General features: G+C 37.9%; 1 protein-coding gene across 2 annotated transcripts in view; it reads right to left on the bottom strand.

Annotated features, from left to right (window-relative positions):
- The window catches only part of BTBD7 (BTB domain containing 7), a 77257-nt gene that overhangs the window by 46546 nt on the left and 13695 nt on the right, over positions 1-17016 (bottom strand). The window contains exons 2-3 of one of the 2 annotated variants that reach the window (XM_080807643.1): positions 2295-2482; positions 508-1587 (exon numbers count right to left, since the gene is read on the bottom strand). In XM_080807643.1, the coding sequence (XP_080663769.1) occupies positions 508-1587; positions 2295-2376 (1162 nt within the window). In that variant the 5' untranslated portion in view covers positions 2377-2482. Of the gene's footprint in view, positions 1-507; positions 1588-2294; positions 2769-17016 lie in introns of those variants that run through there. The other variant, XM_080807644.1, reaches the window with a different exon arrangement.

Raw genomic sequence — 17016 nt, forward strand, 5'->3', positions numbered from 1 at the left:
AAAATTTAAATCAGAAACTCTAATTCTTTGATTCAAATAAACTTGTATCTAAATGTGACTATTTTTGGAATGAATTTTCATTCTTTTTCTAAACATTCAAACATCAATAAGTTACTGAGTATAAAAATGTGACTCTAAGTTATCCCAGGAGTCCTAGATCAAGAATAACCATGAAATCTGGGAAACGAGGCTAGTTCAAAGCTTGGGCACAGACAGGGTGCAGGTGGTAGTTGTATATTCCCACACCTATCATCTTACATTAGGGAATTAAAAGCCTCACATCTCACCTATTGCTCTTAGTCACCAGTTTTGAATGCTTGGTTTTAGTACTAAATGAATACCCACATTAATACTGACCCTCAATTCTTTCTCAGATTCCCTAACTATAGAAAATAACCGACCCACGCACATCCCAAACAGTGAAATCATGGAACATATTGGCTGTGTTTTCACAGGAAGACAAATATGTAATTCTAGAAATCAAAATTAAAAACCAGAATTTCATACCTTGTGCAAGCATGTTAAATTCCAAGAACAGTGCTATGTGGTAAAGTTCCATGGCTTCTTCTGCCCTGGTCATGTTTGGCTTCCCTGCGACGAGAGCCTGAACCTCACTGAGACTCCCCACCGAGGGGCTACAGTGCAAAACGGAGAGGTCCACCACATCAGTATACATACAGTGTAATATCACTTTCGCATATTTTTTTGGTATAATGGACTCATCTAATATAATTCTTGTGGGAGTCCGCAAAGTTCGGTCTGTGATTTCTTCACCAGTCCGTATCCTTCTTTGTAATAAATTCCGAAAAAATGGGGACCGTGCTGAAATAATAGCCTTGTGAGCTTTGAGCTCTTCGTCTAAACAGTTCTGATTTCCACCAAAAGCTTCAACCAGTTCAGAGTCTGAAGAAAAACTAAGGACGACATCATAATAACACATGTAATCAAAAAGTCCACGCATATCTACATCAAGGGAATTCGGTGTTCCAAATTCTTCACTAAGCTGAACGAGGATATCAACATTTTGAAACCTTGAGTCCTCCATTCCAAACTCTCCTGTATAAAGGTAGTGTAGCAAAGCAGAAAACATGGGCATGTCTATACCAGCTGTATTGATGTCCATAATGATCTCTGCCCCATACTCCGGTGAGGAAGAAAGCAGTGTTTTAAAAAACGGACACCTCGCCGCCAAAATGGCACGATGAACAGGAAAACAAGTTTCTTGAAATATTAAGTCTACGTCGGTACAATACTTGTACTCATAAAGATCGGCCATATCTTTCTGCAATGTCCGAGCTTCTGGTCTAGCCAAACTGGCTTGTAGAGAAAGCTCCTTTAAGGCTGAAGTTCCCTCATATTCCTCCACTAAAGCATTAACATCTCTAACATCCCACCCAGAGAGGAGTTCTCGCATCTGCTTGGCGTGATCGGCAGACCTATTAGATTTTCGACGCTTAATAAACTTCTTTTTGAGGGTGGCAAGGCCAGAGGTTCTCTTTTTTTTGTCTTGTGGTTTCTCATGGCCATGGTCAAGGCTATATAATTTTGATTCACAACCATAGCCTTGCTGAGAATAGGATGATGTCCCTAAGAAGGAAATCAAACAAATGAAAATGTTTCTTTGTTCCTAACATTCATTTTCAATGTTCACTTTAACACATACTTCATGCTAAAAATTTTTACCAACAGACATTCCTGAACCATTCAAATAAAACTGACTTCTGTTTCTATAAAGGAAGTTATTAAAAAGTTCAAATAATTTACCTCTATATTAAATAAGGAATAGAGACGAACAGCAGATTATTTTTTACTTGACAAAATGCTTTTGGTTCTCTGGCTATCAAAAACCAGGTATCACAGATTTTAATCAAGGATTTTTAGGAAATGAGGGTAAAGCAGATTTGTAAATTAAAAATACTACTTGTATATAATTGTGATTTTTTTTTCTTCCTAAATACACCAAGGCTGCTTTGCACTGGGGAAAGTAAATAGGCCAGGATGCAAGAAGCTTGTATTTCACAATTTTTACACCAATGGAGATTGCCAGGTTTTTGAGGGCAACTGGCAATTATAGCTAAGACACCAAAGAAAAGATCAGTGGTGCTATAGGACCTTGGTCTGGATAAAAATCATACAAGACAGATTTACATTTGTTGGGGAAAAAGCTGGATGTTGCAGAATTATTATCTATAACTTTTTCACAGTTAAATTCTCCTTTCATCCAGAAAGACCACTGAAAATACAATTCTATTTATATTAACAAAAAAAGAAATTAGAAAAACTGAAACAGTTACCTATAAAAGTCTGTTGGGCTTGAGAATTTCCCCCTACCCTCGGGGAACATGAATGAGGATAGTTAGATGCATTAGCACCCATTTTCTTCAGTCACTCAGGCATTCCACCTGCTGCTTCTTCAGAGTGTAATCCCAGAGGCCTTTACGAACTTTCAACCCTGGATCCAGCAGCCTCTTTTCATCCATTTCTTGATATGAAACAAAAATAATTTTATTCATTTTTTCAAATGTATCTCAAATTGCACACTTAAAAAAAAAAGCAAGCTAGTGAAAACTGCTTTTATTTGCAAATGACGTGCTGTCAAATTCACATGTAAAAATTTCAGAAAATGTAAACAAATAGTTAAACTTGAATTATGAATCAGTGGTAGCTGCAATTTTAAGCCATAAAATGTACCAATTATATACTTTTTAAGGCAGTGAAAAGTAACAAATCAGACTAATTTAAATATATAATTATGGAAAGAGTATTTCAAATCACAGGGTAAAGTATTTAGAGACTAAAAAATTTTTCAATTTTTTTTTCTTACTCCTTAGAAGCAACCATTAGTCATTATAATCCAACATTCTAAGCAATTTATAAACATTAAAGAGGTTGGTATTAGAGGCAGACCTCCTCATGAAGCCCTGAAATAAAAATACTGCTTTCTAGTACCTGATATTATGACTTAACATGGGCAGGGCAGTACCCATAAGAGGTAATGTTAATTACAGAAAAAATTCCACACCATGGAACCCTAACTCTCAGAGCTGCCAGCAGAAGATATACACACAAAGAGAAGATGCTCTAAGATCAGACAACAGGGTTAATAAGAACACTGTATCTATATAGCATCTGGATATATAAAATTTATCTACTAAGAGGGATAATTGTTTAAGAGAAAACACAATTTACAATCTATTATTGGAATGGTTACAAAACCAACCAGGAGGTAATCTAGCCTCATAATGAAGAATGAAGCATTTTAACAAATAATAAATACACACACGCAAAATCACAGAAAATCTGCTAGAAAACAGAACTGTGTCAAGAGTCTTGGAATTTATTTTCATCTCTGTTACTGACAGAATAACCTTGGGAATTCAAGTTTAAGAAAATCACTGTTAGCATCTTTGCTTCCTTCAATCTTTTCCACCATGTTTATGAGAATTTAAGCATAGAATGATCTACCTATAGTGTTCAAGACTTGGAAACCTTCTATAAACTGGATATTATGCCAAATCATTCACTCACACAAGCAAATTTCTTAGTTGAAATTTACCTACCTATCAAGGAAAACACAGCATGTTATTAGACTTTTTACTCTGGGTGCCTGCTACTGAAGTCAGAAAGGCTATGGGTAGACAATTTGACAGTGCATTCTGTAAGAACTACCTAGCAAGAAAGCCAAAGAGTTTAATAACTGACTATTTTGTAAACATTAAATGGTCAAGAAAATTACTTCTTCCAGCAAAGTCAGTTTTTTTGAAGTTTGATGCTTAATGTGAGTAAATTCAGTTTTCTATTCTTAAATATTAGAAATGTAGAAAAGGCTGCCTTTTGGGGTAGTTAATTTCGAACACTGTCAATTTAAAAAAGAACTTTATCATTGAAGTATAGTTAACATTAAATGTTGTCAATTCTTATAAAATGGAAAATTAAATCTGCCTGTGTTAATTTCAGTTCAAACTTAAGAAACAGTTGGTCTGGGGCACCTGGGTAGCTCAGTCGGTTGAGCAGCTGCCTTCAGCTCATGTCATGATCTCAGGGTCCTGGGATTGAGCCCCACATTAGGCTCCCTGCTCAGTGCGAAGTCTGCTTCTTCCTCTCCCACCCCCCTTGCTCATGCTCTCTTTCACTCGCTCGCTCTCTCAAATAGATTAATAAAATCTTAAAAAGAAAAAAAAAAACCAGTGGGTCTAATAAATCCTAGTTTTCAAACTAGGATTTGAAATAGCTTTTCAAAGATTTTTAATAGCTCCTTAAAAGCATTTAAGGTTCCAGCAGGTACTTCTAGTGGTTCTTTAGAAAAAACTAGGGTCAGGGCGCCTGGGTGACTCAGTTGGTTAAGCATCTGCCTTTGGCTCAGGTCATGATTCTAGGGTGCTGGGATCGAGTCCCACACTGGGCTCCCTGCTCAGTGGAAAACCTGCTTCTCTCTCTTCTTCTGCTGCTCTCCCTGCCTCTGTGTGTGTGCGCGCGCTCTCTCTCTCTCAATGTGTCAAATACATAAATAAAATCTTAAAACGAAAAGAAAAGAAAAAACTGGACTCCTGGAAGCCAAGTTTGTGGCCTCATTCATAGGTCAAATCCTTTTCTCAACGAAGATTTGTAGTTAAAACACAAAAACAGCACAGAGAATTCTTTTTCAAATTTGAAATATGTTCAGAATGCAGAATAAAAACATTATGCAAAATAAAAGCCTTTACCAAAATGAGAGAAAAAAGATTAAAAAGATGAGCTTTGAATCTGGAAGTAATGGATGGTAAAATGTGCTGGTAAAATGTCCCTCTTATGGTAGATATCTTCTCACTTCCTTCTTTACTCATTCTTGAAGTTACATATTGCTTCATTTGTTTGGTTTGCTATTATTTTGAGAGACAGAGAAAGAGAGAGAGAGTGTGTGTGTGTGTATGTGTGTGCACAAGCAGGGGGAAGGAGAGAGAGAATTTCCAAGACTCCCCGCTGAGCATGGAGTCTGACTGGGGCTTAATCTCATGACCCTGAGATCATGACCTGAGCCGAAATCAAGAACAGAACACTTTACCGACTGAGCAAACCAGGTGCCCCTGTTTGCTTTTTAATTTTTAAAGACTGCAGAGCAAACTCACTAACATGGCTGAGTATACTGCTGAAACAAAACAAGAATGGTGCCATGTTTCAAGATGAAGAAAAATCAGTGTCCATAGTAGTGGAAAGAGTTCCTACTCTAACTCTGTCACACTGTAATAAAGTATGCACATACACATGGAAGAATTACTTTTTTTTCTTTTCCAAAGATTTTTTTTTACTTATTTGACAGACAGAGATCACAAGTAGGCAGAGAGGCAGGCAGAGGGAGAGGGAGAAGCAGGCTCCCTGCTGAGCAAAGAGCCCGATGTGGGGCTCGATCCCAGGTCCCTGAGATCATGACCTGAGCCGAAGGCAGAGGCTTTAACCCACTGAGCCACCCAGGTGCCCCAAGAATTATTTTCATCTGAGAATTCTGCAAGATTTATAGGGACACAAAACACTGTTACCCAGGTCTGTCTGAAATTTAAACCATGTCAAAAATGACTTTTTTTCTTTTTCCTTTCTTCTTTTTTTGAAAAGCTCAATTTTATGGTGAGGATAATTAGATATTCTAAAGCAAACATACAAAGGTTACAAAACATCATCAGTCCCACTGGAGAACAAGACCACCTAGCAAGCACTAGGGAAGTCACAGGCTGATATAAAGATGCTTGGGCAAGTACCACTGTAATTAGCACCATAGGGATAGCTGGGGTCTCACCCTGGAGAGGTGACTTGAAATAAAATGTCTTTGGGACTTAAGGATAGAGTCTCTTCCTGGTTGCTGCAGTCAATGGGAATCCTCTTCAAGATGAACTGATTTGGGCAACATTCGTATTTCCTACTGGAGCTCCAATACTAAAATAAACATAGGTCTTGGAAAGACTTAGTGGGAGGGATTTTTCAGGATCAGATATAACCCTTAAGTCCACCTTGTGTCCCCAGTTTCAAATAATGAGGGTAATCCTGACTGTGCAGTTAGAGTACTAAAACTCTATTTCTCAAAATTCTCAAGGAATAATTTTATTTATTGAGTAACCAAAACCCTATGCTATATGGAACACAGTATTATGTTATTTAGTTCTTAATCTAACCCACTGCCTTTAGATGCTGGAAATGAGAATAAGTCAGAGTTAAAACTCTCAGGAATGTTTTCATTCTAGGCAAGTTTTGTCTGTCTCCTACATAAAACAGGATGAAATCCAATTTTTGGATTACATGGCAGGAAAGGAAAGGAAAAGAGAGGGCCCAGAGGATGCAAATGGCCCTAGAAAATGGATAAATCCTTTTTCTAGAATCATCATTCTGGAAGAGTGCGCTCTGTTAACAGTCAATATGACCTATCTCAATCAAATGATCTAACTGGCTTAAAACAAGCTTCAGTGATTGCAGCAGACCCAACTGAAGGGGAAAAATGATACTGAAGGTAACAGAATTAACAATCCCACAAGAATATTTTTAGAAAAAAAATCAACCTCTCTGTCTTCCAAAAAACCCTGACCAGCATTTCCAAAGTGTTTTCCCAAAGTTTGGAAAATGCAGGATTAAACAAAAACCTATACGTCTCTTTACTTCAGAATGTTTTAGCATCTTTAAAGTGCTAAGGTGCATTGCGAACCTCTAGGAGGAAGTATTCAGCAATGATCTAAAGGAGTCCCTTTGTCCCACAGAGCATTAAAGGAATGTGCTTGTATGACACACTTTGGAAAATCTTGACCTTTGCCATAAAAACACTTTTTACAGCTTTACACAGTAAAGAGAACAATGGGCATCAAGTGACCTGAGACAGAGTACTCCCATCACTAATGTACCACTTACACATGATAAGTCACATTTAACTTCTATGAATCTCTGAAACTGAGATGTATGGGTCTCGGCATCTATAAAATAAAAAAGCTGATACAGGGTACCTGTATCATTTATTGAATGTTTCACTGAATGCTGTACGAATTCATTGAAGTTGTATGACTTACTGGTTTGGAATGTGCATGGAGAAGGGAGTTATTTCTATATTAAATGTTAGTGTATAGAGGGGAAAAAAGGCAGTTAGATTTGGGGTTTTAAACACGTTTTCTCCTTTGTCTGATTATTAGCTATGATTACAGAAGGATAGGAAGGTGGGGCACATGTGAATATGAAAAACAATTTATAATGAAAGAGAAATGCAAAACTATGGTAATCCTTCACTTCTGTCAAATCTAAGGTGACCATATAATGTACCATCACACCAGAATGCTTGAGTGAAAAGGGGTACAAACTAGATGAGATGCCAGAACATATATAGCCCGGGTCTAGTGGGGCCAAGTGGAATGAATGGCCATCCCATACCCAAATCTCACACTTCCAGAGCTAGAAATAAGACAAAGTTTGAAAAGAAAAAAAAAAAAGGCCTCTGAAAACCCAAGTTAGAATAGTTTAAGACTTATGTCCACCTCATTCCCCAAGCACATTTTACCCAACATAACAAGCCACATTTATTGAGGTTTTACTATGTTCTAGACTCTGTTCTTAGAACTTCACATGTATTAACCCATATAATTGTCTCAGTAACTTTTTACTAATGAGGCTTAGAGGTTAATACCTTGTCCAAGGTCTCAGAAATATTAAGTGAAAGAGCCAGGATTACTTTGTAAATTTTCCAATTCTATCCTTGGATAGAACAAAAAAACAAAAGGCAACTGTGAACAGTTAAGTCAGAAGCAGAAACAGCAGTGACCCTTACTATCTGAAGATCTCTTCAAAAAGGTGAGACCAGACTGGGAGTTCAGAAAGCCACCAACCAGCTTTATTATATGTGTCCTCTGGGATCATCTATTACAGAGGCAGATGACCTCCACCTGGAACCACAAACCCAACTCGTTCCAATGGCAAAGAACAACATTTATAGCAGCAGCTTAAGGCAAAATTATGTTCCAGTAAATGTATTTATTAAGGCAGAGAAGCCAGAGTGATGGAGCTAGAAAGGGCCTTCGACTTTCCTTTGGTCAACCTTGTTTTTGAAAATGAATATAACCTCATGGAATGGGAGAAAATATTTACATATCATACACTGATAGAAGATTAATATCCAGAATACATAGAGAATTCCTACAACTCAACAACCCAAAAAACCAAACCAATTAAAAGATGGGAAAAGGTCTTACACAGACATTTCTCCAAAGAAGATATATGGATCGCCAAATAAGCACATGAAAACACATCACTAATCATCAGGGAAATGCAAATCAGAATCACAATGAGGTACCACCTTACTCCTATTAGGATGGCAATGATCAATAAAACAGAAAAGTATTGGCAAGGATGGAGAAACTGGAACTTCTGTGTACACTTGGTAGGAATATAAAGTGGTATGTTATGGAAATGCCACTGTGGAAAACAGTATGGATGTTCCTCAAAAATTAAAATCAGATTTACTGTATGTTACAGCAGTTTCACTTCTGGCTATATACCCAAAAGAACTGAAAGCAGGGCTTCAAGACATGTACACTGATGTTCACAGTAGCATTATTCCCAGCAGCTAAAAATGTGGAAGCAACCCAAAAGTTCATCAACAAATGGATGAATAAGCAAAATGTGGTATATATAGATCATGGAATATTATTCGGCAGATGAATAAGCAAAGTGTGGTATGTACATACAATGGAATACTATTCAGCCTTAAATTTAAAAAGAAGGAAATTCTGATATATGCTTCAACATAGAAGAACCTTGAAGACATTATGCTAAGTGAAATAAGTCAGCTATAGAAAGACAGATATTGTATGATTCCCTTTATATGAGGCACTCAAAGTAGTCAAAATTATAAAGAATAAGTAGCATGATACTTGTCAGGGGCTGGGAGGAGGGAGAGTATGGGCAGTCAGTGTTTAATGGGTAGAGAGATTCAGTTGGGGAAGATGAAAGAATTCCAGAGACTGATGCTGGTGATGGTTATACAATATGAATATATGTGATACCACTGAACACAGTTAAAAAATGGTCAGGATGTTAAATTTTATACGTATATGTATTATACGTTATATGTATTCTAATACAATAAAAAAAGACATAAACATTGCCATCAAAAAATTGTCATAAAAAACACATTACTTTTGAAACTTTATGGCTAAGGTTCAAAACTGACTTACCTAAGGAAATTTCTTTTCCAGATAAAGTAAAATAGATTAGTTATTATTGTATTTCTCTTCAAGCATCAGAGAACTCACCTGAAAAAAATTTAGACTGGCAAAATCTTTCCATTTCAGGAATGTCTCATTGCATCAATCACTAATAAAATATATACAAATATTTCAATGTCAAATGAAATAAACAGTATTTCATAAAATCATAATATTTGCCAGAAATAATTTAGTACACTTAATTAATTTTTATATTTAGAAAAAATATTATTTGCACTTAACTTACGCATTTCTGATTTTAAAATTGTATAATGAAAAATTTCAAAAATATACAAAAGGTAATAGTATACTGACCCCTCAAGCCTGTATCACTCAGATCCCAGAATTATCAAAATTGTTTTGGCTTATATTTAAATGCTTAAATTTGATGTGTAAGGGTTATGGCTAGAATTTAAATCTCTGAATTTATCTCTGAAGAGATAAATGTACAATATGATTATAGAATATAAATGTACAAAGAATGTACAATAGAATATACAATATTCTATGTAAAATAATGTACAATAGAATATAAATGTATAATATGATTACAGAATTTATCTCTGAAGAGATAAATGTACAATATGATTATAATTATCCTAACTACTGCCCATTATCAGCCAGCCAGTCTTAAGCAGTGTACATGAACTGATTCTTTAAATTTCTCAACCATGTGAGGTATAGATCTATTATTATTCCCATTTTGCACAAGAAAAGACTGGGACGTTAGGAAAATGAGGCATGGAAGGCTTAGTCAGCTATTCAATGTCACAGAGCTGGTTTAAGTTGCAGAACCAGGCTTGGCATTCAGGCTCTTGTATCTATGAATGATGTTTTCTTTGCAAATTTTTTCCCCCTAAATGTTTGAAGGAAAAATTTCCAGAGCAGACAAATATAGTTCCATTCCAGAACTGGGAAGTGAGTACACACCTGACAGTGTTACTTTTGGCGCTGAAAAGGCTCTCTCTCATAAGTCAAAAAATGACTTAACTGAAAGGGTAGCTTATGAAATCAGAGCAAAAGTGCCTTTCTGAATATTTATAGCTAGACCACGTGTTCCTTGATGGCAGGACAACACTTGTTTATGCCTGATCAACCATCCATCCACCCATCCAATTCTGAGCACCTGCTATGTGAAGGCACTTTGATGGGTCCTGGGAATACGGCGGTGATTACACACTGAATAGGAGGATTTCTCTTGAAATTAAAAGAAAGCTACTGTTTTGGCTTCCTAGTTTACAGCCAGACCTTCAAGAATTAATGGGAGTGCATCAAGCAAAAAAGGAAAGGTTGTTCAAAGTAGAAAAAAAAGGGATAAATAAATGGGAGTAACTCCAGTCCCAGTCAGCATCCCATTGGCAGTTCTCACAGCCCCGGACCTCTATGATCTGCTACTACTGCAGCACATAATTACATCTCCGCCAAACTGTGTACTTCCCAAGGGTATGCACTCGGCTGCCTTACCTTTCTTACCATCCACCGCAGAACACAAAGTAGACACAACAGTCGAGTGAATAAATGTTAACTATTATCATGACCATTGATAAATAACGTGTCTAAGGCCCAAGAAGTACATATGTTTAAGTGTCTGGGTAGGAGTTCGATCAAAATGCCTCAAATTCCACACTGAAGTGGTGAGCCTTTCTTTATTCAGAACACAAAGGGGGAACTACTGGAACAAAGCATAAAACAGGAGGAGGGAAGCACATTTACATTTGTTTTAAAAGATTACCACATGGTCTGAAGGCAGAAGACACTCCACGCAGTTAGACTTATTAGAGCATTCCTTGCTACAGTCCTGAAAGTGTTACAGTCCTGAAAGTGTTAACAAGGATCTGACTTTCCTAATCCCTAAAATGAGGACACTAGCACCGACTTCACATTAAGAACTGAAGAAGATAACATGGACTGACAGTGGACAGCAGAAGTAGCCCATCAAAAGGGTTTTCATGAGGGGCCTCATCTTGCACCAGGTCTGACCTGGCCTGAATGAGATACGCCTTAGAGATGCTGAGGTATTCTGAAATACTCAGTTTCTAGACATTTAAAGCTGAGGCCAATTCCTGGAAAGAGGTGGGTAAAGGACGCACGTGGCTGTAGTGTAGATGTGAATAAGCATCTTACTCTTCATCCTTTACCTCAGAGCTCCCATTCAAAATGTTCCATCCAGACCTAAAAACCTCAGAGTAAGAGCCTCCTGAATGGAAAAATGGGAATACAGGACTGAAGACATTTGGAAGCCTGACTCTCAGCTCTGGGCTTTTGCTTCTCCCCCTGTCTGAACCTCTGGCAGTAGTAACTGAGACGTCGTCGTCGTGGGGCAGCCTGGGCCAGAATAGTGACATCCATGGCAACCACAGTGGGAGCTGCACGGCGCCAGCCATCCCTTACACCCAATGCTTTGCTGCCTTCTCCTAGCAGCTATATCCCCCAAACTGAGGTAGCTCTCAAAGGACTGAGAAAAATTTTCTCCAACGGCTAGGAAAAAGGGCCTGTAAGCCAAGGGTGGAAGTGATTACGAGGCCCTCCACAACAGATCATAGAACTGCCCAATCAACGATCTTATAAGATAATGGTGCCATCAGAACTTCTGTGTTCCTGACAGGAAGACCAGTTTTGAGCCAAGCACACAATATTTGAGTGAATAAGTAAAATCTCTGTCCTAATCGGGGACAGCTTTACTGTTAGCTTAGTGGTGTATAAAAAAGTAGTTCTAAATGATTCAGAGAAGGCAAGGAAAATCTGAATCTAGATTTGAGTTTATAAAGGATTTGCTGAGAGAAATAGAGCTGAAACCAACAATATATTTGAAGCAACTGAATGTAAACTGAAAAAACACGGAATTTCTCATGATCTCCATTCAAAGCCCAAAACTCACATTTTCTAAAAACCAACTTAGGAAAATGTTAAACAACAACAACAAAAATACAAGAATGTATTTCTTTTTCATGAGTTTCTGTGGGCTCCAGGGGTAGAACTGGAGATACGAAAACATGCTGAGTGAGCCTGACAGTAAGCCTGCGCATGGGAGCAGAATACAAACCAAACCAGATACGTGAGGCAGTCTCCTTAAGGACATCAAATTCCACACTACCGGATCATCAAGGGAATAGTCATGTGAATGGTCCCACGAATTATTCAAGTTGTTATAAATGGGAAGATAGTAACAGATTAGAAGTTATCGGTAATTATGTACTAAAATTTCATTTTTCCTCACATGGCTCAGACTAAGAGAGTCCAAATAGATATGGAAGAAAACCTTATTACTTTAAATTTTCAGTAAAAGGGGATAGGAAACTATCTATAATGGGGCATTAGCCTTAATAAGGGCCACTCCATTCTGAAACTTACAGAATCTCTGTTTGCATGACAAATCAAGAGTATTCCTCCTAAATTTCTTCTGAAGTCTACAGTTAGAAAGAATCTCGTATACAGAGGTGCTAGTAAAAGACGTGGGTTTGATGATGAACAAGTTTTGAGAAATGTCAGCTAGGAAGGACTCTAGGGAGAGACACCAACAAGGCCTCTTAGGTAAAACAAGAAGTAGAAAATTAGACAAAACTCGTAGCCTTAGAACGATGAGTAGTGGCCTTTCTTAGAACTATGGTAAACATTTTTCCTATCTCTTTCCTCAACCCCACCGCTCATCCTGTGCTACCCACTTGCTGTAATAGAAACACAGGAAGAGGATTCTGCAGTTCAGATATATGAGACTGAAACAGATACTCTAGGTTCTGTTTATGCAATGTAAGCATGCATGCTAAAACATTATTTTGCATTTGTTTAGGGTATCTATAATAAAAAAGTAATAAAACCCCTATGAAATCCTTATCATAAAACATAGCACAAAATTGGTGAGGGGATGATGGAAAGGAAGAAAGGAATGATGATGATATCTCTATCTTGCATGACTGGGTGGTTAGCAATGCTTTGAACCAAGAAGAAACACAAGACGTGCAATTTGTGTGTTAACTGGGAATAAAAACGATAATGGGTTTGAGGTTCCAGAGAGACATACCAAAAAAGAAGTAATACAAACAGAGCATATTTAAAGAAGTCTAAAAACAAGAGTTCCCTAATACTAATATTTCAGCTCTTGAGGTAACACTCAAATATGTATTAAAACATAGCATTCTCTTGATACAAGTCATTTACTTCTTTTTTAAAAAATTTATTTCAGAAAGAGACGGTGGGGGAGAGGGGGACAGGGAGAGAGATAATCTTAAGGCAGATTCCCCGCTGAACACAGAGCACAACATGGGACTTGATCTCACAACCCTGAGATCATAACCTGAGCCGAAATCAAGAGTCGGCTGCTTAACTGACTGAGCCACCCAGGTGCCCCATAATTCATTCACTTCTGACTTAGGATATGATTTATCAATGTCCTATCGATGTTTGCAAAGATAGTCTAAGAAGTGACAGTTCTTTTTGTTTCATTTTGTTTTGTTCAAAGTAAGCTCTACACCCAACGTGGGGCTTCAACTCATAACCCTAGGAGCAAGAATTACACGCTCTACCAACTGAGTCAGTCAGGTGCCCTGACACTGTTCATTTTTATTTTTTTTAAAGATTTTATTTATTTATTTGTCAGAGAGAGAGAGAGAGAGCGCGAGCACAGGCAGAGTGGCAGGCAGAGGCAGAGGGAGAAGCAGGCTCCCCGCCAAGCAAGGAGCCTGATGTGGGACTCGATCCCAGGACGTTGGGATCATGACCTGAGTTGAAGGCAGCGGCTTAACCCACTGAGCCACCCAGGCGTCCCGACACTGTTCATTTTTTGAGGCCTAAAGCCATTTCTGGCATAACGGCATAACTGCATTACTGCATATTGCCTGGTGAAACAAGGGTGATATTGAAGCTCTCCTCCAATCCTTAACATGTCTGAGTTCATGTGTTCACCTAACGGTATCTGAGTTACTCTCATATATGATATCAGTAAGATATACTAGATATTAAAGCACTTTATTAACTATGATTTTCAGACATCACTTCTTGAAACAGATTCTCTTTATCAGTTGTTTCATTTCTGCCTTCTCTGAACAAAGACAATACCCTTTGGGTTCACCATGCCAAGAAAATTGTACCTTAGAGGAAGAGGATAGGTCTTTCATGTGGTAATCATTTTTGGAATGAATGTCTTGTCAGCAGTAATATTTTGCCAGCATCTTTCACCCCACAATATGGAAAAATAATATGGAAACAATATGGAAAAAAATAAAATATGATATTTTCTAGAATCATTAACAGAATATACAAATAAATTTCCCTAACATTTTTTCCATCTTAAGTTTTCCCTTTTCTTTCTAATGAGATTATCTTAAACCAATCCATTTCTTTATATGGGTACTAGGTACTGGTTGAGATATACAAGTCTTCATCTGACTCCTGGGTCATTTCCTTAAAAAGCATTTCCCACCCCTACCTCGGGGCCTGCTACTTCCTGTGCCTGGAACACTTTTCCCACAAAGTCCTCACATGGCTAACTCCTATTTTATTCAGATCTTTGCTCAAGTGCCATGTCCTCAAAGAAGCTTTCCCTAATCACCCTCTAAAAAATAACATGCCATCTTATCCCATCATTCTCTATCCCTTCTTCAGTTTATTTTTCTCTACAGCACTTTCCAGAATTTGAAATTATATATCTGTTTCTTATTAATAGTCACACACTACACCGTAAGCTCCAGGAGAACCAGAAATTCACATATTCAACATTAAATCCTCAGCACAGGGACGCCTGGGTGGCTCAGTTGGTTAAGCAGCTGCCTTCGGCTCAGGTCATGATCCCAGCGTCCTGGGATCGAGTCCCACATCGGGCTCCTTGCTCCGCGGGGAGCCTGCTTCTCCCTCTACCTCTGCCTACCACTCTGTCTGCCTGTGCTCGCTCGCTCTCTCTCTAACAAATAAATAAATTAAAAAAAAAAATTAAATCCTCAGCACATAGAACAGCGCCTGACAAATATGAGGCATTGAGTGAAAAACTCCTGAATGAAATCTGTTTTTTAAAAAAATTAACACGTAATGTATTATTTGCTTCAGGGCTACAGGTCTGTGAATCATCAGTCTTACACAATTCACAGCACTCACCATAGCACATATCCTCCCCAATGTCCATAACCCAGCCATCCTGTGAAATCAGTTTTTAAAAATAAACATTACAGGGCGCCTGGGTGGCTGAGTTGGTTAAGCGTCTGCCTTCCACTCAGGTCATGATCCCAATCCTAGGATCGATGGAACCCTGCAGTCTTCCGGCTCCCTGCTCAGTGGGGAGTCTGCTTCTCCCTCTGCCCCTCACCCTGCTTTCATGCTCTCTCTCTTACTCTCTCCCCACCAAAAATAAAATCTTTTAAAAAAATAAATAAAAATGTTATACAAGGAAAGACTTGTTTTTATTTTTTAACCTTTCCAATCCAAAAATTGTTTCTCAGGATCCACTGGATATGGCCTAAGCCTCACAGAAGAGTGTGACTTAAAAACTGCACTATATTTGGGAGGAAAAAAAAAAAATTCCTAAAAAAAAGACCCCCGAATCACAGTGTACATACAGCCTTAAATATGACACCATTGAGATGTTTCAAAATACACAATAAAGTAATTATTTAAAAAACCCATACTAGGGATGCCTGGGTGGCTCAGTCAGTTAAGCTGCTGCCTTCAGCTTAGGTCATGATCCCAGGGTTCTGGGATCAAGTCCCGCATATGGCTCCTTGCTTGGCAGGGAGCCTGGTTCTCTCTCTGCCTCTGCCTGCCACTCTGCCTGCTTGTGCTTTCTCTCTCTGTCTCTGACAAATAAATAAATAAACAAATAAAATCTTAAAAAAAAAAACAAACCACACTAATTCCTCAAAAAATTAAACACAGAATTACCATACGATTTAGCAATTTCACTTCTGGCTACTAAAAATTGAAAACAGGGACTCAAACAGCTACTTGTACTCCCATCTTCATAGCAGCATTATTGACAATAGTCAAAAGGTGGATGTAAACTAAGTGTCCATCAGACAGATAAATGGATGAACAAAATGGTATTTAACATATAATTCAGGCTTTAAAAGAAAAGAAATTCTGATACAACAATGTGAATGTACTTAAAGCCATAGAACCGTACTTAAAGCTGGTTAAAATGGTTAAATTTTATGAAATATATTTATGTCCATTTTAATGTTATGTATATATATTTAGCCACAATTTAAAAAAAAATATTTTACTTATTCATTTGAGAGAGAGAGCACAAACAGGGGGAGAGGGAGAGGGAGAAGCAGGCTCCCTGCTGATCAGAGAGCCCAATGTGCAGCTCGATCCCAGGACCCTGAGATCATGACCTGAGTTGAGGCGGATGCCTAATGGACTGAGTTAACCAGGTGCCCCTTTTAATCGCAATTTTAAAAAGGTTAAGTGAGGAAAATCTCTCTTAAAACAGACAGGAAAACAATGTCTTTCTTTCTTTTATATTCTTTTAATGACTATAGTGGGGAGTATCTTACAAGAGGACCATACAGTTTACAAAGTGTTTTTCACAGAGTAATTCATTTTATTCTCACATCAAGTCTTCAACGTTGACAGGACAGGCTTCATTCTCTGATCCCTGATTGAGGCAAGGAAGGCAGAAAGGTGAAGTGACTTATCCAAAGTAAAACATATTGTAAAACGGCAAAGCCAAAACTAGATCCTAGGTATTCCCATCTTTAATCTACTATTCTGTCTTAATAAGAAAGCATCTCAAGTCTTCAGTCCTATACTAACCTTTCCTAAGACAACAATCATGTCTTCTTTAAACTTCCCTATGTCTACAGCACACTATTCTTGTTACTCAAAT

The sequence above is a fragment of the Martes martes genome, assembly GCF_963455335.1.
Source record: "Martes martes genome assembly, chromosome: 7".
Lineage (NCBI taxonomy): Eukaryota > Metazoa > Chordata > Mammalia > Carnivora > Mustelidae > Martes > Martes martes.